Source organism: Muscardinus avellanarius (genome assembly GCF_963383645.1).
Source record: "Muscardinus avellanarius genome assembly, chromosome: 10".
Classification (NCBI taxonomy): Eukaryota; Metazoa; Chordata; class Mammalia; order Rodentia; family Gliridae; genus Muscardinus; species Muscardinus avellanarius.
In genome coordinates this window covers 39385291-39413282 of record NC_137796.1, presented here as the reverse complement: position 1 = coordinate 39413282, position 27992 = coordinate 39385291, and the positions used below count along the sequence as shown (strand labels likewise).

At 39.7% G+C, this 27992-nt stretch overlaps 1 protein-coding gene across 1 annotated transcript in view; it reads right to left on the bottom strand.

Moving 5' to 3' along the window:
* Positions 1-5943: 5943 nt before the first annotated feature.
* Positions 5944-27992, bottom strand: part of MYLK3 (myosin light chain kinase 3) — a gene marked incomplete at both ends in the record, with an annotated part of 46992 nt that continues 24943 nt past the window's right edge. Inside the window, 5 exons of the mRNA XM_080703539.1 lie at positions 5944-6003; positions 7299-7431; positions 8997-9149; positions 10240-10368; positions 21387-21457. Of these exons, the coding sequence (XP_080559665.1) occupies positions 5944-6003; positions 7299-7431; positions 8997-9149; positions 10240-10368; positions 21387-21457 (546 nt within the window). The remainder of the gene's footprint in view (positions 6004-7298; positions 7432-8996; positions 9150-10239; positions 10369-21386; positions 21458-27992) is intronic.

Sequence of the window (27992 nt, the reverse complement as noted above, 5' to 3'; positions counted from 1 at the left end):
AGTGATGAAAAGCATCTTTTCATGTATCTATTGGCCCTTTGTATCTCTTCTTTTGTGAAGTGTCTATTTAGTTCATTTGCCCATTTCTTGATTGGGTTGTTTGTTTTGCTAGTGTAGAGTTTTTTAAGCTCTTTGTATATTCTGGATATTAGCCCCCTATCAGAATGGTGGCTGGTAAAGATCCTTTCCCATTCTGTAGGCTTCCTCTTTAGGTTATTGATGTTATCCCACTTGTTTATTCTTGCTTTAATTTCCTGAGCTTTGGGGGTTTTGTTGAGAAAGTTACTGCCTGTGCCATTTGTTGGCCGTGTGTGTGTGTGTGTGTGTGTGTGTGTGTGTGTGTGTGTGTGTGAAGTGTCTAATAGTTCAATTGCCCATTTCTTGATTGGGTTTTTTTTTTCTAGTGTTAAGTTTTTAAAGTTCTTTCTGTACTCTAGATATTAGCCCTCTATCAGAGGGGTAGCTGGCAAAGATCTCCCATTTTATAAACTCTCTTTAGACTTTTGATATTTTCCTTTGCTACATAGAAGTTTTTAAGTCTAATGCCATCCCACTTATTCTTGTTTATTTGTTTTGGTATGAGGGATGGAATCCAGGGGTGTTCTACCTTAGAGCTACACCCCCAGTCCTACTTTGTATTCTTTGTTTTTATTGAAACAGGGTCTCACTAAGTTGCAGAGGGCCTCACTAAGTAGCTGAGGCTGGTTACAAACCTGTGATCCTCCTGTCTCAACCTTCGAAGTATTGGATTTTTTATTTAATTTTAATTTAATTTCCTGAACTTTGGGGTCTTATTGAGGAAGTTTTTACCAGTGCCGATATGTTGAAGTATTGGTTCTATGTCCTCCTCTAATAATTTCAAAGTCTTATTTCCAGGTCTTTGATTCATCTTGAGTTGACTTTGCTGAGTTTAAATCCACTTTTTCACAAATGGATAACCAGTTTTCCTAACACCATTTGTTGATAGACTGTCTTTCCCCCTGCATGTTTTTGGCACCATTGTCAAAAATCAACTGGGTTTAAGCATGTAGATTTGTTTCTGTATCTTCCATTCTATTCCATTAGTCTATATCTCTTATTTTTATACCAGTACCATTCTGTTTTTATTAATACAGATCTGTAGTATAATTTGAAATCAGGTATTGTGATGCCTCAGGCATGGATCTTATTGTTGAGAATTGCTGTGACTATTCTTGGTCTTTTGTTTTTTTCATATAAATTGTAAGACTATGAATAACTACTGGCATTTTAATAGGGAATGCACTGAATTTGCAGATCACTTTTGGTAAAATGGCCATTTTGATAATATTTATTCTGCCTATTCTGATCATGGGAGATCTTTCCATCTTCTAAGATCTTCAATTTCTTTCTTTAATGTTTTATAATTTTTGTTATATAAGTCTTTTACTCCTTTAGTTAGATTTATTCTAATTTATTTATTTTTTGGAAGCTATTGTGAATGAAATTGTTTTCTTTTTCAGTATACTTATAATTGGCATATAGAAAAGCTAATGCTTTTTGTAGATTGACTTTGTAGCCTTCTATTTGCTGAATTTATCAGCTCTTTAAGACTTTTGCTTGAGTGTTTTGGATCTTCTAAGTATAGGATCATGTCATGTGCAAATAGAGAAAATTTCAGTTCTTTTTTTCCATTTGTATTCCTTTTATTTCCTTCTCTTATCCCTCTAGCTAGAGTTTGAGTACTATATTGAAAAGGTGTAGTGACATTGGACATCCTTGTCTGGTTCCTGATTTTTTTTTAATGGTACTAGGGATCAAACCCAGGGGTATCCTACCTCTGAACTACACCTCCAGACCAATTTTATTTTGTATTTGGAAACAGGGTCTCACTAAGTTACGGAAAGCCTCACTAAATTGCTGAGGCTGGCTTTGAACCTGCAGTCCTCCTGTTTCAGCCTCCCAAGAACTGGGATTAGAGACATGCACCACCACACTGGGATTAGAGTCACCAGCTCTTGTTTCTGATTTTAAAGGGAATTCTTGCAGTTTTTCCCCATTCAGTATGATGTTGACTTTGAGTTTATATTGCTGTTATAATGTTGAGGTAAATTTCATATACTCTGATTTTCTGCACTGTTTTTTAACATGAATGGATAATGTGTGTTGAGCACTGATTTGTGTATGTTGAACCAGCTTTGCATGCCTAGAATGAAAACAAGATGATTATGGTGTACAGTTATTTTGATGTAAGTTTGAATGCCTATCACTATTATTTTGTTTAGAATTTTTGCATAAAAAACTGAAGTATATTTTAAAAACTTGAGTATAAGCTGGGCGTGGTGGCGCACGCTTGTAATCCCTGTGCTTGGGAGGCTGAGACAGTAGGATCACACAGGTTTGAAGCAACCTCAGCTACTTAGTGAGGCTCTCAGCAATTTAGTGAGACCCTGTTTCCAAATAAAATATAAAAATAGGTGTAGGAGTATAGCCTGGAGGTAGGAAGCCTCTGGGTTCCAACCCCAGTACCACTAAGAAAAAAAAAATCTTGAGTATATAAATAATTTTTCCACACTAAATTTTATGAAATCTAGATATAGATTTGGCATGTCTAGTGAAAATCTAACATCTAAATTGTCATGTGTGTGTGTGTGTGTGTGTGTGTGTGTGTGTGTGTGTGTGTGTGTGCTGGGGATTGAACCCAGGGGCATTCTACCTCTGAACTATTTTATTATTTTATTTTGAAAACAGGTTCTACTAAGTTATAGACAACCTTACGAAGTTGCTAAGGCTGGCTGCAAACCCGAAATCCTCCTGTCTCAGCCTCCCAGTACTGTGCCACCACACTCCACTGAATTGACATGTTTTAAGTATAAATTACACACCAGAAGCCAGGCACAGAGGCACACACTTGTAATCTCAGTATTTGGGAGACTGAGACAAGAGGATCTGGGTTCTTGATAGCCTTAGCTACTCAGTAAGGCCCTCTGCAACTTAGTGAGACCCTATTTCAAAATAAAGAATAAAAAATTGGGCTGGAGGTATAGCTCGGAGGTAGGATGCCCCTGGATTCAATCCCCAACACCACACACACAAAAAAAGAATTACACACCAGATTTTTTGAAGACTTAGTACGAAAAAAAATATGAAGTAATCTCAATTCTATATTGATTATGTATTAAGATAAATTTTATATATTAGTTTAAATAAGTAGCTAAAATTAATTCAATGCATGTTTTCAGAGGAGCTTCTAGAAATTTTTAAATTATGTATATGGCTCAAATTATATTTCTGTTGGATAGACCAAGGTAATTAACTGTACATTTTTCTGGGGAGAAGACTCTTAGCATTTGCAAAGGATTTTAAGTCCCAAAGAGAGACCTAACAATGATATAAAATAGGACTACAAAATATTCTCTCTAGCTTCTGGAACTCTCAAAAACCCTTTTCCAGAAAGATAACTGATACTTAAAAAAAAAAAAAAGAGTATTTTAAGCCAGGTATAATAATGCATGCTTGTAATCCCAGTTCTTGGGATGATGAGACAGAAGGATCTCAGATTTGGGGATAGCCTCAGCAAGTAGTGAGACTCATCAACCTAGCAAGACCCTATATCTAAGTAAAAAAAAAAAAATCTGGGAGTGTAGCTTGGAGGTAGAATGCCTCAGGGTTCAATTCCCAGTACCACAAAAATAAAACACAACATTTACCAAATCACTGCTACTGTCTCACTGAGGGGGTTTCCAGCAGTCATCTCTTCCGATCCATTCTTTATCTGCCCAACCTGGAGCAAGCCTAGATGTGTTTGTACTGACTGAAACCTTACCTTCAGACAAAAGGTAGCTATCTGGAGAAAAGTTATAACTTGAATACTACAGCAGAAGGATAATGTCTCCACCTTCTGCCTCCTTCTCACCCAGCTTCTCTGCCAAGAAAAGTTGTTACTCAGCAAGGACAAGGATTGCAGGTTTGAGGGCAGCCTCAGCAACTTAGCAAGACCCTGTTTCAAAATAAAAAGGGTTTGAGTGTAGTTCAGAGGTAGAATGCCCCTGGATTCAATCCCTCGTGCCAGTTTAAAAAAGAAAAGATTTAACTGTATAAGTTTGTAAATTGTTGTGTATCGCTTTGAAATTAGTATTATTTCGGTGAGCAAATGATATAACTATTCTGATACATGTAATGAAGTGTTCAGTCATGCCCCTATGTAAGAAGTATAGAGCTGGGCACAGTGGCACATGCCTGTAACCCCAGTATTTGGGAGGCTGAGACAGGAGAATTCATGTTTGAGACCACCAGCCTTAACAATTTAACAAAACCCTGCTTCAAAATAAAAAGAACTAAGGGTGTAGCTCAGAGGCAAAACACCTCTGAGTTCAACTACCTGTACAAAAAAAAAAGTGAAAAATAGACAAAATAAAAAGCAATAACAGAGAAGTATATATTTAAAGAATGACAACATTGAAAGTAATATATTGGCCAGGAATGGTGGCACATGCTTGTAATCCCTGCGCTTAGGAGGCAGAGACAGGAGGATTGCAAAGGTTCGAAGCCAACCTTACTGGCTTGAGACCCTGTTTCCAAATAGAAATATAAAAATAGGTCTGGGGAGTGTAGCCCAGAGGTAGAAGGGTTTCCAGGAACACCAGTACCACCAAAAAGAAAGAAAGAAAGAAAGAAAGAAAGAAAGAAAGAAAGAAAGAAAGAAAGAAAGAAAGAAAGAAAGAAAGAAAGAAAGAAAGAGAAAGAAAGAAAGAAAGAAATATATTGCCAGGTGTGGTGGTGCACACTTGTAATCCCAGCATTTGGGAGGCTGAGACAGGAGGATCACAGTTTGAGGACAGCCACAGCTACTTAGTGAGGCCTTTTGCAAGTCAGTGAGACACTGTTTCAAAATAAAGAATAAAAAATATGGCTGGTGGTGTAGCTCAGAGGTAGAATGTCCCTGGGTTCCATCCACAGTACTACACACACAAGAAAGAAAAGTAATATTTTTCCCTCTTCTCACCCTTGGTACTGAGGATTGGACCCAGGGACATTCTACTTCTGAGCTACACCCCTAGCCCTTTTTTTTTTTTTTTTTTTGAAACGGGTCCTGCTAAATTGTTGACACTGGCCTCGAACCTGCAATTCTCTGGTCTCAGTCTCCCACATACTGGGCTTACAGGTGTGTGCTGCCCTTCCTGACAAAAGTAGTATATCTTTAATAAGCAGTAAGAAAGCAGTTTTCCTTTATTACTTCATAATGTAACATTTCTAGTTTTATCTCAGGAAGATGAACATCACTATATTCCTATTTCTCTTTCATATATTGTATATCAATTTCCAGATTTAAAAGACCAGAAATTTATAACCAAGAAAAAGGGATCAGGATAGGGCAGAATTAATAGGGTAAAGATGTGGAGAGTTAAAAGAATTCAGAATTACCAGACCTTGCCATGATAATTGATATATTTTCAAATTTGAAACTACTAACAAGTACATATTAATGTTGATTCTCAAAAGGAAGCATAAGTTTAAAAAAATAGGGATCACTGTCTTAAATCTATATAGAGCAGGTAAATCCAAAAATTGCACACAATTAAGAATATCAAAATTCTAGGAATTCTTTGCACTAGAAGAATAGCATGCCCTGTGTAATACTCTACTGAGTTCTTTAGTCACAGTAAGTTTAGATTTCTAATTTGACCTATGCAAAGTAGGACCTTTCCTACCTACCTAAACATGCCTGTACTTATTAACCAAAGTAGGAATACTTGAAAAGTAAACACAGCATTTTAAACCTAGTGATCTTACAAGGCAGAAAAAAGTTCCTAGGACAGTTTCTTTATAGCCACTTCTTCCACAAGTGGCTATAAACAGCCCCGACCTGTTTTACAATGTTAGAGAAATTCATAACAAAGCCATATTATTTAAAATCTTGTCATCTCTTCATATCACCACTGGCCTCAATAATTCCTGGGCCCATTGGAGCAGCAGAGTTAAAGATTAGGAACAAGTTGGAAATTTCTTTAATCTGTTAGCAGCAGTCACCACATAGAAATGTTTCTTGAGAGAAAGAGAGAGAAAAAGAAAAATTTTAGAGCAATTGCTTTAATAAACAAAGAAAAGATTTAAGCAAATCTAGTCACTTGGTTTTGCTTAAAACAAATGATCAGCCGGGCGTGGTGGTGCACAATTGTAATCCCAGCATTTGGAAGGCTGAAACTAGAAGATCGTGGTTCGTGGACAGCCTCAGCTACTTCGTGAGGCCCTCTGCAACTCAGTGAAACCCTGTTTCAAAATAAAGAATAAAAAATTGGGCAAGGGGTGTAGCTCGGAGGTCAAATGTCCCTGGGTTCCATCCCCAGACCCGCAAAAAAAAAAAAAAAAAAAAAAAAGATCTAAAGGGGAAAACAATTTGCTAGAATAATCATAGAACATCCACTCCCAGTACCACCAAAAAAAAATTTATGGGGCCTAACTATGCCAGTATTTGGTTTGTGTTATTTTTTCAATTAAGCTAATAATATTTATTTATTTATTTATTTATTTATTTATTTATTTTTGGTAGTACTGGGGGTGGAGCCCAGAGGCTTTTTGTCTCCGAGCTATACTCCCAGACCTATTCTTTTTTATATATTTTATTTTTTTATTTTATTTAATTTATTTATTTATTTATTTATTTATTTATTTGGTGGTACTGGGGTTCCTGGAAACCCTTCTACATCTGGGCTACATTCCCAGACCTATTTTATACTTTTTTATTTCGAAACAGGGTCTCTTAAACCAGCGCAGCTGGCTTCGAAACTGCGCAATCTTCCTGACTCCACCTCCCAAGCGCAGGGATTACAAGCGTGCGCCACCACGCCCGGCTTACATATTTTATTTGGAAACAGGGTTTCACTAAGTTCCTGAGAGCCTCACTAAGTAGCTGAGGCTGGCTTCAAACCTGTGTGATCCTCCTATCTCAGCCTCCCAAGCAGAGGGATTACAAGCCTGCACCACCATGCCCAGTTTAAGCTAATAGCTTTTAACAGGAGATTTTTTTTTACCTTATAATCTTTCTACTTAGAATCAAAATGTAAGTAAGAACTTTGCTACAATTCTATTAAAGAATTGAAGATAAATCAGGCACAGTGGTAAACATCTTTAATCCCAGTACTTGGGAAGTGAGGCAGGATTGCAAATTGGAACCAGTCAAAGCAATTCAGTGAGACTCTGTCTCAAATTTTAAAATAAAAAGGTCTGGGGATGTAGCTCAGTGGTAGAGCACCTCTGGGTTCATTCCCCAGAACTGAAAAAAAAAAAAAAAAAAAGAAAGAAAGAAAAAAAAAGAAAGAAAGAAAAGAAAACCAAAATACCTTCCATTTTCTCTGGGCCATGTATTTCTGCAGCAGGAGCTGGGATTTGAGATGAACCTTGAATTTTGAGGCTTTTTCAGGCAAATTATTCAACCACTCATGTTTCAGGCATTGTGTAGCACTCATTCTGCAGCTGTGAAATCAAACAGTCAAAAATTTTTGTTGGGGTGGCTCTTTCCAGTTGTCCAAAACTCTGTTCCACTGAGTGGGAAGCTTGAGTTGATGGAACAGATTAATCAGACAGGCCAGTTCATGCTATGTACCAAAAAAGGAACTCCTCATTGTCGAAAATTTCCCTCCTTAAAAGTGCCAGTAAATTGTCAGCAAAATGTTCCCTGACTTCTATAGAGGGAATATATTCCAATGATTAAATACCACCTCCAGAAAGGGCTAGGAAACTGAGGCAGAGCAGTAGGAAGGCCAAATATGCCCAGGATTGTTCTTAAAAAGTAAAAGAACAGCTGGGCATGGTGGTCCATGCCTGTAATCCCAGTGCTTGGTAATCTGAGACAGGAGGATCAGGTTCAAGACCAGTCTTAGCAACTTAAAGAGATCCTATTTCAAAATAAAAAAATTAAATAGGGCTGGGGAAGCCAGGCGTGGTGGTGCACGCTTGTAATCCCAGCATTTGGGAGACTGAGGCAGGAGGATCCAGGTTCATGGACAGCCTCAGCTACTTAGGCCCTTTGCAACTCAGTGAGACCCTGTTTCAAAATAAAGAATAAGAAATAGAGCTGGGATTGTAGCTTGGGTAGAATGCCTCTGGGTTCCCTCCCCAGTACTGCAAAAAATAAATAAATAAAAATAGAGCTAGGGGTATAGCTCAGAGGTAGAATGCCCCTGAGTTCAATCCCCAGTACAAAAAAAAAAAAAAAAAAAAAAGCTCAAGGTATAATGCCAATTGATTCTTCTGAATTTGAATTTCTTTTTCCTTTCACATCACAAAAGAAGAAGGAGACAGAGGAGGAGGAGGAGGAGGAGGAGGAGGAGGAGGAGGAGGAGGAGGAGGAATCAATTAAAGAATGATGAGCTCTTTTAGAGTTCAGACTTTTAGACCTTACTCCTAAGCCATCAGTACCTTTGGTCATTTTCAGTTGTTGTTTTATATCGAGTAGCAAAAAAAAAAAAAAAATCAGTGACTCAACCCATGACTTACAGAGCTGCTGGAGCCAAAGTAGGCCTTTATCAGACCGTTAGTCTAAGGAATGACATCTACATATCATGACTTTTTTTAATATTAGCTTGCCTTAAGTGATACCTTGGAAATGGGCCCTATTTATAAATATTCTCCTTTCTAAAACTATCTACAGCTTGTACTCCTGGTTGTTTTTAAACTGATTTTCTAAGACGGGCATGGTGGTAGACACTTGTACATGGGAGGCTGAGACAGGAGGGTCCAGGTTTGTGGACAGCCTCAGCTATTTAGTGAGGCCCTTTGCAACTCAGTGAAACCCTGTTTCAAAATAAAGAATAAAAAAAATAAATAGGGCTGGGGCATAGCTCTGAAGTAGAATGCCCCTGGGTTCCAACCCCAGTACTGCAAAAAAAAATTTTTTTTAATTTTCTTTGTCCCCCTTTTTTGTTCCAATGTAGCAGACTAAGAAATTCTGAAAGAAGAAAGGCTATAGCAGTCCAGCCTCTCATGCAGATCAAGGTCACCATCAGAATGGTCCATGAGTGACGGGCAATAAAGGGTACCTCTTCTCTTTGACCAGTAGCCGGGAGACAAAGTCCTTGGCCTCTTCTGACAACCCTTCAAAGGTATCAGCATCAAAATCCCAGCTACAGTTCACTATGAAATTCATGGTATCTGCATCTGTTTCCCCTAGAAATGGTGACAAACCACTGAGTCTATAAAAGAGAGAAAGTACTATCAGTAGGTAGAAGCTACATTTTCCAACATGCTTCAACAGAATAAAGAAAAAACTAGCAGGGTCAAACAGACCTAACCAGAACCAACAGGGTTCAAAAGAAAAGTATTCTTATTATTTCTCCACAGGATAGAGTTCATTGTGTTCATTAAGGGGAGAAAGTAGAAGGATTAAAATTTTAGACTCAGAAATGGTGTTCAGAATAAGTCCTTTATAATACATATGTATTTCCCTTTATCTCCAAAGTAAACAGTTAATTTGGGCCCAACTCAATATGACCAGCTACTAAGCATATATTGATTTATTTTAAAAAATAGCTTTCCATGTCTCAAACAACCAGGCTTATTTAGATACTACCCTTGCCTTGGGCCAAAAGGAAATTGTTTTTATTGGATTTCTGTTAGAGTGAGGACAGGGACAGGACAGACTATCTGGCTGGTCCTGGGGCTCTAACCTTACCCAGTCTGGTGTAACAGACACATACAAAGTGCAGGGACACAGGGTAGCAGTTATACAGGAATGATAAAGGGCAAAGCAGGACTTTGGTCTCTTAGAACATAGCAAGAGGACTCTACAGTGAGAGAAGAAAACAGGGTCAGAAATAGCAAGGTTAGCTGATGCGGTAAAGTCCTGCAGGCTCACCCCTGCCTTAGGACACTCCAGCCCCACTCATGCCAAAGCACCTGCATTTCTTTGTTAGAGAGCTGTCACTCGAAGCTTACTTTGTCAGAAGTGCCAAGAAATTAATTCTACCCCCAACACACACCTTTATTCTGGGGAGTAACTTCTGCATATCTCAATTTTTAAAAATATTAGCCTATTAGTGATAACTTAGGAATAGGATCAATTTGTAAATATGGTAGTCATGTGTAAGTACTAGCACTTGGTAATACACCCTTAACTGGTTGCCTTTGCTTCCCTGTCTCACTAGCCCATACCTGTGTTCATGATTCCTGTGAATACTTCTCAAGTCAACTACTTGTATTCACATTTTTGCTGCTTCTGTGGGTACTCAAAGCAAGAGCGATGGCCCCCAGCCCCACCTCAGAGCCAATCCCCTAAGCACTCACAGCATGTAAGTGATGACTCCCACACTCCACATGTCGGTGGGGAATGAGACAAACTCATAGTTGACAACCTCTGGGGCCAGGAATTCAGGAGTGCCAAAATTCACCTTCAGCTTTTCCCGAGGCTTGTACCTGGGGAGGAGGGGGAGCAGAGGACCGTGGGAATGAGGCATTGAAGAAGATGTGGATGCTGGGACTGATTCCTAGAATTCCTTGACCCTTCCTGTCAGGCATGTTGTCTGGGCCTCGCACTCACAGTACACATATGTTTACTGGGGGGAAACTGTACCCCTAGGTCCTAAACTTCAGGTCTTTCTAAATTAGCAGTGGAATTGGAAAACCACAGTCTTTTCCCTTTAGGTATTTACAGTCTGAAGTAGAGAGAATATTAATGTATCTTACTGCTATGCAGCCATATGAAGGAGTACAAATCAAAGTGGTGGAAGATGTTGGGCAAGGACTGCTCTGTTGGGCACAACATAGTTGAAGAGATGACAATAAGAATTAGAAAAAGAGGCCTGTACCCAGGCATGGTGGCTTACCCTATAATCCCAGTACTTGGAAAACTAAGACCAGAGGATTACAGGTTCACAGCTAGCCTCAATGACTTAGCAAGACCCTCTGCAATTTATTGAGACCCTGTTTCAAAATAAAATAGGGCTGAGGATATAGCTCAGAGGTAGAATGCTCCTGGATTTAATTGCTAGTGCTACACACACACACACACACACACACACACACACACACACGGACATAGACCTGTCACAGTGGCACACACCTAAAATCCAAGCTACTCAGGAGGCCAAGGCAGGAAAATCATAAATTCAAGGCTATTGAGAAACTTAGCAAAACCCTGTCTCAAAGTAAAATATGAACTGGACATGTTGGTGAACACTTTTAATCCCAGTACTTGAGAGGCTAAAACAGGAGGATCACAGGTTAGAGGACAGCTTCAGCAAATAGTGATACTCTCAGCAACCTATTGAGATCCTGTTTCCAAATACTAAATAAAATTGAACTGGGGGTGTAGCTCAGAGGTAGAATGCCCCTTGGTTCAATCCCCAATCACACAAAAAATAATTACACACACACACACACACACACACACACACACACACACACACTATGTGCACACACACGCACCCATGTAAAAAAGGCTATGGATATAGCTCAGTGGTAAAGCATGCCTGAGTTCAATTTCCAGTACCAGAGGAAATAAATAGAAAAAGAGGAAAAAATGTTCATCATCTCTTATCACTAAGGAAATGCAAATCAAAACCACAATGCAGCTGGTCGTAGTGGCGCACACTTGTAATCCCAGCATTTGGGAGGCTGAGACAGGAGGATTGCGGTTCACAGACAGCCTCAGCTAATAGTGAAGTCCTTTGCAACTCAGTGAGACCTGTTTCAAAATAAAGAATACAAAAATAGGGCTGAAGGTGTAGCTTGGAGATAGAATGCCCCTGGGTTCCATCCCCAGTACAATACACACACACACACACAAAACCACAATGCAATACTATTTCACATCTATCAGGATGGCTACCATATTGGGGGTCAGAATGGGGAAAAAAAAGCAAGTGCTAACTAGAATATTCAAAATTTTAAAGACTTGTGTACAGTTTGTCAGAATATAAAATGGGGCAGCAAATATGAAATACACATGGTTACTCAAAAACTGAAAAGTAGAATTAACCATAATACCTAGCAATTCTATTTTGGGGTATGTATATCCAGAAGAATTGAAAATAGGGTTTCCAAAAGATAGATTTACATCATGTTCAAAGCAGCATTACTTTTACAATAGCTTAAAGGTAGAAGCCACCTAAGTGTTCACTGACACTAGAATGAATAACGAAAATAGAATATTATTCCTTCTTAAAAAAGAAGGAAGTCAGGCACAGTGGCACACAGCTGTGATCCCAGTACACAGGAGACTGAGACAGAAGGATCACAGGTTCAAGCCCATCCTCAGCAACTTTTCAAGACCTCATTTCAAAATAAAAAATAAATTTTAGCCACAAAGAAATACTACATGATTCCACTGATATGAGGTTCCTAGAGTAACCAAACTGGTAGAAACAAAGTAGAATGGTGGTTTCTAGGGATTAGAAGCAGGGGGAAAATTGGAATTTATTTAATGAGCATAGAGTTTCAGTTTTGCAAGATGAAAAAATTCTGGAGTTTGGTTGCACAATAATGCACTACTACTACAGTTGCACTACTAAACAATGCACTTTAAAATTAAGATGGTAAGCCGGGTGTGGTGGCGCACACTTGTAATCCCCGTGCTTGGGAGGTGGAAATAGGAGGATTGCGCAGGTTCAAAGCCAGCCGTGCTGGCTTAAGAGACCCTGTTTCCAAATAAAAAGTATAAAATAGGTCTGGGAGTGTAGCCCAGAGGTAGAAGGGCTTCCAGGAACCCCAGTACCACCAAAAAATAAAAATATATATATAAATAAAATTAAGATGGTATTTTTTTCTTTTTCTTTAATTATTTTCTCCTAAGTTGCAAAAAATTGCATGTATTTACGGTGCACAATATGGTGTTTTGAAACATACATACCTTTTAGAATGGCTAGATCAAGCTAATTAACCACGTAAAATCTATTCTCAACAATTTCCAAGAATACAATATATTAACTATAGTCACCATATTGTACATGGGTCTCTTGAACTTATTCCTTATGTCTAAATCCTATATCCTTTAGCCAACATCTCCCAAAGCCACTGGCCCTGCCTCTGGTAACCACTCTTTGCCTCTATAAAATTATCAATCATGCTGTATTTGCCTTTCTATGCCTGACTTATTTTACTTAACATATTATCCTCCAGGTGTATACATGTAATCTCAAATGACAGGATTTCCTTCTTATTTATTTATTTATTTATTTATTTATTTATTTATTTATTTTTGGTGGTACTGGCGTTCCTGGAAACCCTTCTACCTCTGGGCTACACTCCCAGACCTATTTTATACATTTTTGTTTAGAAACAGGGTCTCTTAAGCCAGCATGGCTGGCTTCAAACCTGCGTGATCCTCCTATCTCCGCCTCCCAAGCGCGGGGATTACAAGCGTGAGCCACCACACCCAGCGATTTCCTTCTTTTTTAAGACTGTTGAATTGGCTAGGTATGGTGGCACATGCTTGTAATCCCGGTATGGTACTTGGGAAGCTGAGACAAGAGGATTGCAGATTCAAGACCACCCTCAGGAAATTCTCAAGCAACCTATTGAGACCTTTTTTTCAGAAAATGAAAGAAGGAAGGAAGGGAGGGAGGGAGGGAGGGAGGGAGGGAGGGAGGGAGGAAGAATTTCAGTGGGACATGAGATTACAAGCATCATTGTGACACACACTTATAATCCTGGTTCTTGGGAGGCTGACACTGGAGGATCACAGGTTCACAGCCAGCTTAGTGAGGCTCTCCACAATTTAATAAGGCCCTGTTTCAAAAAATGAAAACAATAAAATAGGACTGAGGGTATAGCTCAGAGGTAGAATGCCTCTGAGTTGAATCCTTGGTACCATGAAGGAAAAAAAAGACTGAATAGTATTCTATTATAAATATATTCCATATTTCCATTATTCATTCATCCATTGATGGACACTGGATGGTAAGTTTTCTATTATGTGGTTTATTTAAAACCATGCTTCCAAAAAGAATCAAAGTCATGGTCATAAAATATAAGCAAGAGAGTTGATGGCTGAGTAAAAAAAGATGGCAAATATTGCTTTTTAGTCACTGTTAAAGGAGAAGAAAAATCTCTTGATAAAATGTAATGGGTACTTCCTAACTGCTAAGCATAGTGCTAAGTTTTACATACCAATATCATCTCTTTTCATTCTCACAATAGCACTGTGAAATAGGTAAGATTATCATTTCAATCTTATAGATGAGGCAATTGAGGTAAAAATAATAAAATCTAATTATTCTTCCAAAGTGCCCGACTTCTTTCAAACCAGTTTTCAAATAGTCTCTCTTCCAAATTTACTAGAAGCCAGGCAAATACAGACCTAGGGCCAGAACAAGCTGCTGGGAAGCTGGGAGAGCATAACCTCCCACTGGCAGCCTGTCCCCCTGCACTGGCAACTGACCCAAGACTTAGGACTGAGACACATTAAAGGAGAAGGTCCATTCGTTCAGTGAACCTGGAAGCTGCTTTTCCAGCTTGCATTATTGTCAATGCCTCTTTGGATACTCTATCTGTACCCTGTGTCATGTGACTTTGTTGTATCACCCTATCCCACTGATGCTCAGGTTGTATGAGTTGCTTTGGTCAACAGAATTTGAGTGGAAGTGACCTTGGGCCAACTACAAGTGAGCCATCAGAGCTTCCCTCTTGCTTCCCTGCCATCACCATGAGAAGAGAATGAAAGAAACATGGAGTAGACCTGGCCTCACTGACCTGTATCTTGAATCTGGGCCCAGCTGAGCTCAGCCTAGATCAGTGACTCTCAAGCAGTAGTGTGTAGGTGAATGTTTAACAAACTATTTGGATTTTTTCCAAAGTCTGATTTGTAATGTTGGCCAATTTTATGGTGTATTTCCCATGGGCAATTTCAAGGTACCATCATAAAGTCACTAAGTGAAGACTCAAGAAGTACTACACAGTAGCACCCATTCTGGAATAGTGTACCATACAGACATGATAGGCATAAATTACCTCAGGAACATGGAAAATAGTAAAATGTGAAAATTAGGAAGTGATTTTTTTTTTTTTAACGGTACTGGGGATGAAACCCAGGGCCATTCTACCTCCAAGCTACACCCCAGCCCTATATTTTTAGTCTTTTTTTTTTTTTTTTTTTTGGTTGTACTGGGGATGGAATCCAGGGGCCTTCTACCTCTGGGTACACTCCCAGACCTATTTTAGATTTTATTTGGAAACAGGGTCTCTTAAGTCAGCTGAGGCTGGCTTCAAACCTGTGCGATCCTCCTGTCTCAGCCTCCCAAGCACGGGGATTACAAGTGTGTGCCACCACGCCTGCTTTTTTAGTCTTTTTATTTTTGAAACAGGGTCTCACTGAGTTGCAAAGGGCCTCACTATTAGCTGAGGTTGTGCGTGAACCACGATCATCCTGTCTCGGCTCCCAAATGCTGGGATTACAAGCATGCACCACGATGCCCATCTAGGAAGTGATATTTTTAATATTTGGTATCTTTGTTTAATTTTTGTGGTACTAGAGATTGAATCCAGGGGCATTCTGCCTCTGAACTACACCCCAGCCCTATTTGTTTTATTTTTATTTTGAAACAGGGTTTCACTAAATTGCAGAGGGTCTCATTAAGTTGCTAAATCTGATCACAAACGTGCAATCCTCCTGTCTCAGCCTCCCAAGTACTGGGATTATGAGTATGTGCTACCACACTCAGTTTAATGTAATTTCTTTAACTTTTAATATAACTTTTAATAATGGCTATGTTTAACAATTGGACTACAAATACTGTGTCACAAGCTAGTACAATAGGTGCTGAATTAGGTCCAGCATACCATTCCCTGAGGTCACTCACAAAAATGTAGATGCGAATGAAGGCCAGGCGTGGTGGCACATGCTTGTAATCCCCACGCTGGCTTAAGAGACCCTGTTTCCAATTAAAATATAAAATAAGCTGGGCGTGGTGGTGCACGCTTGTAATCTCTGCGCGTGGGAGGCTGAGACATGAGGATCACACAGGTTCGAAGCCAGCCTCAACTACTAAGTGAGGCTCTCAGCAACTTAGTGAGACCCTGTTTCCAAATAAAACATAAATAGGTCTGGAAGTATAGCCCAGAGGTAGAAAGCCTCTAGGTTCTACCCCCAGTACCACCAAAATAAATAAATAATTAAATAAATAAAATAAAATATAAAATAGGTCTGGGAGTGTAGCCCGGAGGTAGAAGGGTTCCATCCCCACTACCACCAAAAAAAAAAAAAAAAAAAATGTAGATGAGAATAAATTATTGTTGTTTTTAGCCACTGGGTTTTAGAATAGTTTGTTATGAAACAATATTGTGGTAATAGCTAACTGACACCTTCACCCCAAATCTGTATAAAAATATCTATCAAGCCAGGCATGGTGATGCATGATTGTAATCCCAGCATTTGGGATTACAGCCTCAGCTACTTAGGCCCTTCGCAACTCAGTGAGACCATGTTTTAAAAAAAAGAATAGCTGGACGTGGTGGCACACACTTGTAATCCCCGCACTTGGGAGGCAGAGACAGGAGGATCGTGCTGGTTCGGAACCAGCCTCGCTGGCTTAAGAGACCCTGTTCCCACATAAAAAAGTTAAAAAATAGGTCTGGGAGTATAGCCCGTGGGAGTGTATCCCGGAGGTAGAAGGGCTTCCAGGAACCCCAGTACCACCAAAAAAAAAAATAATAATAATAATAATAATAATAATAATAATAGGCCTGGGGGTGTAGCTTGGAGGTAGAATAATACCCTGGGTTCCATCCCCAGTACTGCAAAAATATATAAAATATATTATGTATTTATATATCAAAACCTTCCTGCCAGATTCCTAGCACAGGGCCCTCTGTGACCATAGGGTGATCTAGCAGTTGAGGTAATGATTGCCCAAAAACCTGGTGAATTTGTGTTCTGATGTGTATCTGTGCCTTGGTCTGGAGTTAGGAGAACATGCTGGAGGTAACCCAGAGACCCATGCTGGCCACTCACAAGCAGGCTTCTGTAATTTTCTTTCTTTCTTTCTTTCTTTCTTTCTTTCTTTCTTTCTTTCTTTCCTTCTTTCCTTCTTTCTTTCTTTCTTTTGTGGCACTGGGGATTTATTTTTATATTTTTTTTGTGGTACTAGGGATTGAACTCAGGGACATTCTACCTCTAAACTATGTCCCCAGGCATATATATATATATATATATATATATATATATATATATATATATATATATACACACACACACATTTTTGTATATACTTTTATATATGTATACTTTTTTTCTGCATATTGGGGATGGAACCCAGTGGCATTCTACCTCTGAGCTATACCCCCAGCCCTATTTTTTATTCTTTATTTTGAAACAGGGTTTTACTGAGTTGCAAAGGCCTTCATTAAGTAGCTGAGGCTTGCCATGAACCTGGATTCCCCTGTCTCAGCCTCCCAAGTACTAGGATTACAGGTGTGCACCATGATACCTGACTTGGCTTCTGTAATTTTGGTAAATTGACCTCCAACCCTTCACCCTCCCCACTAGTAAGATTCAGTGGGCCATAGGACACATAGGTGCTCCCATCTTCTGTTGTGTCTTCCCTCAGACTGTTCTGCTCATACACAGCACACATCCTCTTCTGACTTCATAACTCCGCCCCCCCCCTTCATCCCTGTTATGCTATCACTGGCTTTCTTTTTTTTCGGGTCTACGGATGGAACCGAGGGGCATTTGACCTCCGAGCTACACCTCCTGCCCTATTTATTATTATTTATTTTGAAACCGGGTCTCACTGAGTTGCAGAGGGCCTCACTAAGTAGCTGAAGCTATCCGCGAACTGTGATCCTCCAGGTCTCAGACTCCCAAATGCTGGGATTACAAGTGTGCACCACCACGCCTGGCTATCACTGGCTTTCATAGAGCTCTGTGTCCTGTTGGTTATCTTGGAATTAGCAAAAACCGACAAATATTACAAATCAACCCTAACTCCTCTCATTCCCCACCTCCCAAGCTGGTGGTTAAACATTTTCCAGCATTCTAATATAAATATAAATCTGCTTCATATTTTCCCAAATGTCTTTTATAATTTGGATTACCCACACATTTGCACATCTTAAACCTATTTTTCATTATGGTACCTGTACCCCAATAGGCCTTTTTAGGCTTCTAAAAAGGTAAAAAAAATAATCTTGTCCAAGCCAAGTGTGGTGGATACTTATAATCCCAATACTTGGGAGGCTGAGACTGGAAGATCGCAGTTCTCGGACAGCCTCAGCGACTTAGCGAGGCACTTCGCAACTCAGCAAGACCCTGTTTCAAAAAAATAATAAAAACAGCCGGGCATGGTGGCGCACGTGCTTGGGAGGCTGAGACAGGAGGATCACATGGGTTCGAAGCCAGCCACAGCTACTTAGTGAGGCTTTCAGCAACTTAGTGAGACCCTGTTTCCAAATAAAATGTAAAAAAGGTCTGGGAATATAGTCCAGAGGTAGAAAGCCTCTGGGTTCCACCCCTAGTACCACAAAAAAGAAGAAGGAGGAAGAGGAGGAGGAGGAGGAGGAAGAGGAGGAGGAGGAGAGGAGAAGAAGAAGAAAATAATAAAAACACTAAAAAATAGGGCTAGGGGTCTAGCTCAGAGGTACAATGCCCCTGGGTTCCACCCCTGGTACGGCAAAAAAAAAAAAAAAAAAAAGAGCAAAATAAAGAATAAAAAACAGGGCTGGGAATATAGCTTGGAGGTAGAATGCCCTGAGTCCAACCCCCAGTACCACCAAAAAAAAAAATTGTTTTTGTTCATTTATCCCTTCTGGCTTTTCAAAGAGGCCTTCTCTGACTCCAGGAGCTTCTGTGGTTGCTTCTTGCTCTGCATTCGTACTTTTTATACTCACATGGCAAACAGGCATCTGGTGTTTGAGAGTATGCTGCATGCTCTAGTGTGTGCATTCTCAGTGAAGACCATATTGACAGTATTGCCTCACAGGGGGTGAAAATGTGCTCTTGGGGACAAGACTAACTTGACTATTACAGTGGCTTGTGACTCTCCAAAGGGCCGTGGCACATAAAGACACAGTGCATTTGTGGCATTACTTGTCATGGAGTGAGAGGGAGTGGACAACTAGGCAGAGAAGCCTAAAAAGGCCTATTGGGGGACAGGTACCATAATGAAAAATAGGTTTAAGATGTGCAAATGTGTGGGTAATCCAAATTATAAAAGACATTTGGGAAAATATGAAGCAGATTTATATACATTAGGAGTTGAATGTGGTTTTCTGGTTGTTTTTTGTTTTTGTTTTTTTGTGGTACTGGGGGTATAACCCAGAGGCTTTCTACCTCTAGGTTATCCTCCTAGACCTATTTTATATTTTATTTGGAAACAGGGTCTCACTAAGTAGCTGAGGCTGGCTTTGAACCTGTGCAATACTCCTGTCTCAGCCTCCCAAGCATGGGGATTGCGAGCGTGCGCCACCACGCCTGGCTTGAATGTGGTTTTAAGTGTTTGAATTGGGAGGATTTTATATTTTCACAGGACAGAGAACACTGTATAATGGAGATCCTAAAGGTGCAGAGAGATGATATGAACTTCCTTCTGCTGTTACATCAACAACATCATGGCAATAAAAATGTATCTTCCACCCCTGTGGATAGGTAACATTCATCATGTTACCAAGTGACATAAGGAGTGACCTTGGAAGACTGCCATTGTAGTTTTGGGTGCTGCCTGGAAACAGGTCATCGAAACCAGAGGCTAAGCTCAGGCAAGCAGCTCTGCCCCATGGGGATGAGGCTCTGCTTTCTACTACTTGTGGATGGAGTAGAAGATACCTTAAGGCTCATAAAAGTAACAAAGACAACTTCTTTGTGGGAAACAGTTATCAAAATGACAGAAAAACTTCATGAATATTGAGAATTTAGCTATGATATGAAGACTTACCCAGAAATATGTGATTCCCAGAGAAAAATTATTCTTAGAGAAAAAATTCTGGAGGAAGCCTGGAGGATGGGCATACTATTGCCATATTTATGAATTGTAAATGCTTGAGGTTTTGAGGATCGATCCTCTAAATGCTACAACCCCTGCTAAGCATTCACACCACGAGGTGTGCCTGCCACAGATAGCCCTGTAGCAGCACAGTGTTCATCATATATCTGACTGTACAGGCTTATATTTTTAACTATACAAGGCTGAAACAGGAGGATCACAGGTTTGTGGCCAGCCTCTGCAATTTATTGAGGCCCTCAGCAACTTAATGAAACCCTATTTCCAAATGAAAAATAAAATAGGAAGCCTTGGCGTGGTGGTGCACGCTTGTAATCCCAGCATTCGGTAGGCTGAGATGAGGATCACGGTTTGCGGACAGTCTCAGCTACTTAGTGAGGCCCTCTGCAACTCAGTGAGACCCGGTTTCAAAAATAAAGAATAAAAAATAGGACAGGGGGTACAGCCTGGAGGTCGAATACCCCAGGGTTCCATCCGCAGACCCAAAAAAAAAGAAAAGAAAGGAAGGAAGGAAGGGAGGGAGGGAGGGAGGGAGGGAGGGGGGGAGGGAAAATAGATCTGGTGGTGTAGCTCAGAGGTAGAATGCCCCTGGGTTCAATACCCAGTACCACCACCAAAAAAAAAAAAAAAATGTGTGTATTGTGTCTGTGTGTGTGTGTGTGTGTGTATGTGTGTGTGTATGTGCAATGTTCTTTTATGTGTGTGTGTGTGTGTGGTACTGGGGATGGAAACCAAGGGCATTCTATCTTCGACCTACACCCCCAGCCCTATTTTTTTTATCCTTTATTTTGAAACAAGGTCTCATGAGTTGCAAAGGGCCTCACTAAGTAGGAGCTGAGACTGTCCATGAACCGCGATCTTCCTGTCTCAGCCTCCCAAATGCTGGGATTAAAAGCGTGCCAAGCTCTACTAAAATGTTCATTTTAATGCACTTAAATTTAAGAGCCTAACCATCCTTATAGGTTAACCTTCTTAACTGTCCCCATGTCAGCAGCTAATTCTATTGTGTCACCATTTACCAGGATTGATTAACTCAGTCCTGAGTGGCATCAGAACCACTTACCCTTGATACAACACTACACTGTCACATGTGTGTTTTCATATTTTACCTAGTCCTTTTTTGGAGGCCAAGGATGCCAATAATGGATTACATAGCCCAGCACAACCTGGTCCCAGGAGACCTGCAGAAGCCATTGAATTGAGTTGCCCAGCACCCCATTCACCAGCCCCCTTTAACTATCACTTCCTCTCTGCTCAAGTAATTTGAAATACAGTTTCAGATCCCATAGCCTTTTAGGGAGAAATGGAGACCAAAGCTCAAGGCCGCTCTCAGCAGTAGAAATAAGGCCTATCTTCAAGCTGAAGACCACCAGCTATTGAGTGAGATATGTTTGCATTTGTCCCAAAATTTAAGAATTCACTGGGCAAGTATCTTTTCCCAAAAAAGCTGCAATGAGTCCCAAGGAATTTTGTCAAAATATCAAAATAAAATTCCCTTACCTTCTGGCCAGCCCAAAGTCAATGATCTTAATTTGGTGTCCTGTCTGATTAACACACAGTATGTTCTCTGGCTGAAAAGGAATAAGAAATCTGTTTAGCCCAATTAACAGCTTTGAGGCCCACAGCTCCCACACTTTTGTCCATAGGCCTCAGTTTCCCAGCCTCCAAGAGAGAGATGAGTGGCATAGTGCAGCCCTACAGAGATTAGGTACAAAATGAAAATAAATGGATTAGGCTGATGAGACAATATGGTTTGGCATAGCCTGGGAAACTGGAGGACTTTTACTGCATGTAAAAGCAACCACTGTGTAGTTCTAGGCACTGGTCACCATTCAGGACTACAGGCACAGCTATCAACTTCTCAGTTTTCAAGTGAGGCCAGAAATTCAGATTTTTATGTGAAAATTTCATGCATTAAAATGTTGAGAACTAATTCAAATTTAAACACATTAATCATGTAGGAAGGCCAAATCAGAACTTCTAGTTCTATTATGTAGAGTTGACCAACTTGCTACTTGGGCATATTGGCTTGGGGACTTATTAGAATTATCAGGGGAGTTTTAGAAGCCCCAGTGCCCAGGCCCCAATGCTCACCCATGACATCAGAATCTCAGATCAAAAATATAAACATAGCATTTTGTAGCAATGGCTGTGGCCCATGGAGCAGGGATAGTGGCCTTAACATGCTTCTCCTTTTTTATTTTTTTATTTTCATTTTATCTTATTTATTCTTTTTTTTTTTTTTTTTGGTGGTGGTACTGGGGTTCCTGGAAGCCCTTCTACCTCTGGGCTATACTCCCCGACCTATTTTATATTTTTATTTTGGAAACAGGGTCTCCTAAGCCAGTGCGCACGGCTGGCTTCGAACCTGCGCAATCCTCCTGTCTCTGCCTCCCAAGCACGGGGATTAAAAGCGTGCACCACCACGCCCAGCTGCTTCTCCTTTTTTTAGGTCAAGTCAGCTCTGAAGCCATGAGGGAGCTGAAAAAATCCTTGCTATTTGTGCTTGACAAATTGGATGGGAAGAGCCGAGTGAAGATTGAGGACTTATGATGAGAAGGACTCAGAGACCTAGGACTCGGGATCCAGTACCTGTTCAGGCATCCATTACCTGGTTTCATAGCCCTAGATGAGTCTTTCCCATTCCTAAATTTCAGTTTCTCCATATTTAAAATGAAAACAATATCACACCTGCCTATCTTCTTAGGGGGTGTGAGGATCAAATACTACAATATGCAGAAAACACTTTACAATTTCCCCAAAGAAAAAAATGTCAGGTACTGATTTTCCGAACAGAAGGTTTAATCGTTATCTGTTAAAATGTGGTTGTACACTTATTTAGATAAGTATGAAAAAAAATTTTTTTTTAATCTATGTCTTGCTGGGCATGGTAGCCCATGCCTGTAATCCAAGTACTTGGGAGGCTGAGACAGGATGATCACAAGTTCACAAAGTCTTGCTACATTGCTGAAGCTATTCACAAATCTGCCATCCTCCTGTCTCAGCCTCCCAAGTACTGGGTGTACAGGCATATTCTACCACACCCAGCTGCTAATATTTCTTGGTCTTTGTCATTTTTATTTTTATTAGTATCTTAATTTAGTGAGTATAAAATAGTGTCTCATGGCTTTCAATTGCATTTCCCTGATATATAATAGTGTTGAGAATATTTCCATGTGCTTACTGGCTATTGTATATATTTTCACTAGATAAATGTCTATTCAAATACTTCAACTATTTTTTTAGAGTACTAAGGATTAAACCCAGGGGCATTCTACCTCTGAACTGTACCCCCAGCCCTATTTTTATTCCTTATTTTGAAACAGGGTCTCATTAAGTTGCAGAGGGCCTCACTAAGTAGCTGAGGTTGGCTGTGAACCTGGGATCCTCCTGTCTCAGCCTCCCCAAGTACTGGGATTACAAGCATGTGCCACCACACACAGCTTTTTCGACAATTTTTTAATTTTTTAATTTTTGAAATATTTATTTATTTTTGGTGGTACTGGGGGTGAAACCCAGGGGCTTTTCTACCTCCGGGCTGTACTCCCAGACCTATTTTAAACTATTTGGAAACAGGTTCTCACTAAGTTGCTGAGAGCCTCACTAAGCAGCTGAGGCTGGCTTTGAACCTGTGAGATCCTCCTGTCTCAGCCTCCCAAGTACTGGGATTGCAAGCATGCACCACCACACCCAGCTTTTATTCTTTATTTTGAAACAAGGTCTCACTGAGTTGCTGAGGGCCTCCCTAAGTAACTAAGGTTGTCTATGAACCACTCCCAGCTAACATCCTTGTTTTGATCCTATTCGTTTTTTTTCTTTAAATTTAATTTTTATTTTTTATAAGTGGAACATATTAAGAGTGGTGTACATTTACATTGTGCTTCATGCCCTTCCCCCTTCCCCCCAATAGAGAGTGTCCAGGGTAATCATGTTGCATTTATGCTATTACACATATTTGTATGTAGCTCCTCCATTGAACAACCTCAGCTTTCTTCCTCTCCTATCTTTCCATTCAAGCTTTGCTGAGATTTCCCCTCCATCATCTGGAGTCCCTCTGGTATTACCACTACTCCCTAGCTTGGACATATTAGAGAAAACATATGTCCATTCTCTTTTTGTGCTTGACTAATCTCACTTAACATAATATTCTCTAGTTCCTTCCATCTTCTTGCAAATGCTATTATTTTATTTTTCTTTATAGCTGAATAGAATTCCATTGTGTCTATTTCCCATAATTTTGCAGTCCACTCATCTGTTGATGGAGATCTAGGTTGGTTCCATATTTTGGCTATTACAAACTGTGCTGCTATGAACATGGGTATGCATATGTTAATGTAGTTCTCTGATTTCAACCCCTTTGGAAAGATACCCAGGAGTGCTATAGCCAGATCAAATGGTGGATCTATTCCCAGTTTTCTAAGGAATCTCCATACTGATCTCCATAGTGGCTGAACTACTTTGCACTCCCACCAACAGTGTAAAAGAGTTCCTCTTTCCCCACATCCTCGCCAGCAATTGTTGTTTGATTTCTTTATGCTTGCCACTCTGATTGGGGTTAGATGGAATCTCAGCGTAGTTTTGATTTGCATCTCCTTGATGGCTAGTGATGTTGAATATCATTGCAGGTATCTGTTGGCCATTTGTATCTCTTCTTTTGTGAAGTGTCTATTCAGTTCAGTTGCCCATTTCTTGATTGGGTTGTTTGTTTTGCTAGTGTAGAGTCTTTTGAGCTCTTTGTATATTCTGGATATTAGCCCCCTATCAGAGTGGTGGCTGGCAAAGATCTTCTCCCATTCTGTAGGCTTCCTCTTTAGGTTCTTGATGGTTTCCTTTGATGAGAAGAAACTTTTTAGTTTGAAGAGATCCCACTTTTTAATTCTTGCTTTAATTTCCTGCGCTTTGGAAGTCTTATTGAGAAAGTTACTCCCTGTACCTATATGTTGGAGTATAGATCCTATGCCTTTCTTTGGTCTAATTTCTAAGTTTTTGATCCATCTCAAGTTGATTCCTGTGCATGGTGAGAAGTAAGGATTCAGATCCAACTTTCTACAAATAGATAGCCAGTTCTCCCAGCACCATTTGTTGAAAAGGCTGTCTTTTCTCCAGTGTATGAGTTTGGCCCCTTTGTCAAAGATCAGTTGACTATAGATGTGTGGGTTTGTTTCTGTATCTTCTATTCTGTTTGACTGGTCAGTCTGCCTATTGTTGTGCCAATACCATGCTGTTTTTACTACTATTCTCTATAGTATAATTTGAAGTCCGGGATTGTGATGCCTCCTGCCTGTTTCTTGTTGCTGAGAATTGCTTTGGCTTTTCTTCCTCCATACAAAATCCATAACTGATTTTTCCAGGTCTATGAGAAATGTTGTTGGTATTTTAATGGGGATTGCATTGAATCTATAGATCAGTTTTGGCATAATGGCCATTTTGATGATATTTATTCTGCCTATCCATGATCAAGGGAGATCTTTCCATTTTCCAAGGTCTTCTTCAATTTCCTTCTTTAATGTTTTGTAGTTTTCTCTGTAGAGGTCTTTTATATCTTTGGTTAGGTTTATTTCTAGGTATTTTATTGGTTTAGAGGTTATAGTAAATGGAATAGTTTTTTTCTTTCTTTCGTTGTGGATTCATTGTTGGCATAAAGAAAAGCAACTGATTTCTTTAGGTTGATTTTGTATACTGCAACTTTGCTGAATTGGTTAATCAGCTCCAGAAGTCTTTTGGTTGAGTTCATTGGATCTTATAGATAAAGAAACATATCATCTACAAATAAGGATAGTTTTAGCTCCTCTCTTCCTATTTGAATTCCTTTGATTTCCTTCTCTTGTCTTATTGCTGTGGCAAGAGTCTCGAGGACTATATTGAAAAGGAGAGGTGACAATGGGCCTCCTTGTCTTGTGCCTGATTTTAAAGGGAATTCTTGCAGTTTTTCTCCATTCAATATGAATGGAGAAAAACTGATCCTATTCTTAAAGGGAAGGTCAATCAGTAAGTATAATGTTATCTATAATGTTCTTAATAGATGGCCTGCAGGACATGGTGGTGCAGGCTTATAATCCCAGCACTTGAGAGGCTGAGACAGAAGGATCGCACAGTTTTGTTTTATGTGTTGTTTATTTATTTATTTATTTGGTGGTACTGGGGGTGGAACCCAGAGGCTTTCTACCTCCGAGCTATACTCCCAGACCCATTTATATTTTATTTTGGAAACAGGGTCTCACTAAGTTGCTGAGAGCCTCACTAAGTAGTTGAGGCTGGCTTCGAACCTGTGCAATCCTCCTGTCTCAGCCTCCCAAGCGCGGGGATTACAAGCGTGCGCCACCACGCCCGGCTGATCGCACAGTTTTGAAACCAGCCTTGGCCACTTAGTGAGGCTCTCGGCAATTTAGTGAGACCCTGTTTCCAAATAAAGTATAAAATAGGGCTCAAGTATAGCCTGGAGGTAGGAGGCTTCTGGGTTCCACCCTCAGTACCACACACACACAAAAATAGATGGCCCTTATCAAGTTGAAGAAGTTACTTCCTATTTCTACTCTTATCACTTTCATTATAAGCATTGTTGAATATTATCAAGAGTTTTTTCTAAATCTGTTAAGTGGCCATATAACTTTGCCCTTTATTCTATGCGTATGGTACATTACCTTGATTTATGTTATTATGTTCAACCTTGCATGCGTGTGATAAGTTTCATGTTGTCATGTGTATAATCTCTTTCATATGTTGTTATATTCAGTTTAATATTTTATTGAGAATTTTATATCTTTCTTCATAAGAGGAATAGTTCTGTAGCTTCTTTGCCTTTGGAATCAAGTTAATACTGAATAACTAAAATGAGTAAGTAAAGGTTCTCTTCACTTTTATTTGTTAGAAGAATCTGTGAAGAACTGGTGTTAGTTCTTCCAGTGAATGCATATGATCTTGGGCTTTTATTTGTGGGTAGCTTTTACTTTTTTTTTTTTTTTTTTTTTTTTTTTTTTGGTGGTGGTACTGGGTACTACCTTCAGGCTACACTCCCAGACCTTTTTATATTTTTTTTTTATTTGGAAACAGGGTCTCTTAAGCCAGCGCGGCTGGCTTTGAACCTGCGTGCAATCCTCCTGTCTCCACCTCCCAAGCGCAGGGATTACAAGCGTGTGCCACCATGCCCGGCTGTGGGTAGCTTTTAATTCATATTAAATCTTTATTTGTTATAAGTCTATTTAGATTTTTTGTTTCTTTTTTTTTTTTGAATAGCACATAACTTTTATTAACATTGACATAAATTGGGGTTTCCAGAAAGGCTAAACCTGGGGATTGCTTTTTTATGCTGCAAAGGTTGGGTGGCATTCTGTAAGGAAGCCATTGTTTGACCTGTACAAAGCAGAGAGAAAAGCTACTGCCTCTAGGGGACAGACAAACTGTGAAATAAAGCCAAGTTCCCCTCATCTACTCCCAAAACAAGATCCCACTACACAGTTACAGAAGGGCCTCCATTTACCAGAGCCAGCAGAAAAGCAGGCTGCATTAATGCAGAGAAAACCTTGAAATTTAGAGGAAGCTGAGGCAGTAGCTCTGTAGCTGGGCACTGGTGGTGGAGGTTTGCCACTCCCCCAGCACTACCAAAGGAAGAAGCTGGCATTCACTTACGAGCTGTTGTTTTTAGGGGGAAGATTTCTGTTTCTTCTTGAGTCAGCTGCAGTACTTTCTGTATTCCTAGGAATTTCTCCATTTCATCTAGTTAGCTAACTTGTTAGCATATAAATTACTTATAACCATTTTTATTTCTATAAGGCCAGTGGTGATGGTCCCGCTTTTATTCTTGGTTCAGTCACTTGAGTCTTCCCTTTTTTTTTTTTAAATTTGTCATATAGCTAAGGATTTGTCAATTTATTGACCTTTTCAAAGAACCAACTTTTGGTTTCATTAATTTTCTCTATTTCTTTTCTATTTTACTTATGCTCTAATTTTTATGATTTCCTTCATTCTTCTATTTTTGAACTTATCTTTTTTTATTTTATTTTATTTATTTATTTATTTTTATTTTATTTATTTATTTATTTATTTTTTGCAGGTCTGGAGCCCCTGCCCTATTTTTTATTCTCTATTTTGAAACCGGGCCTCACTGAG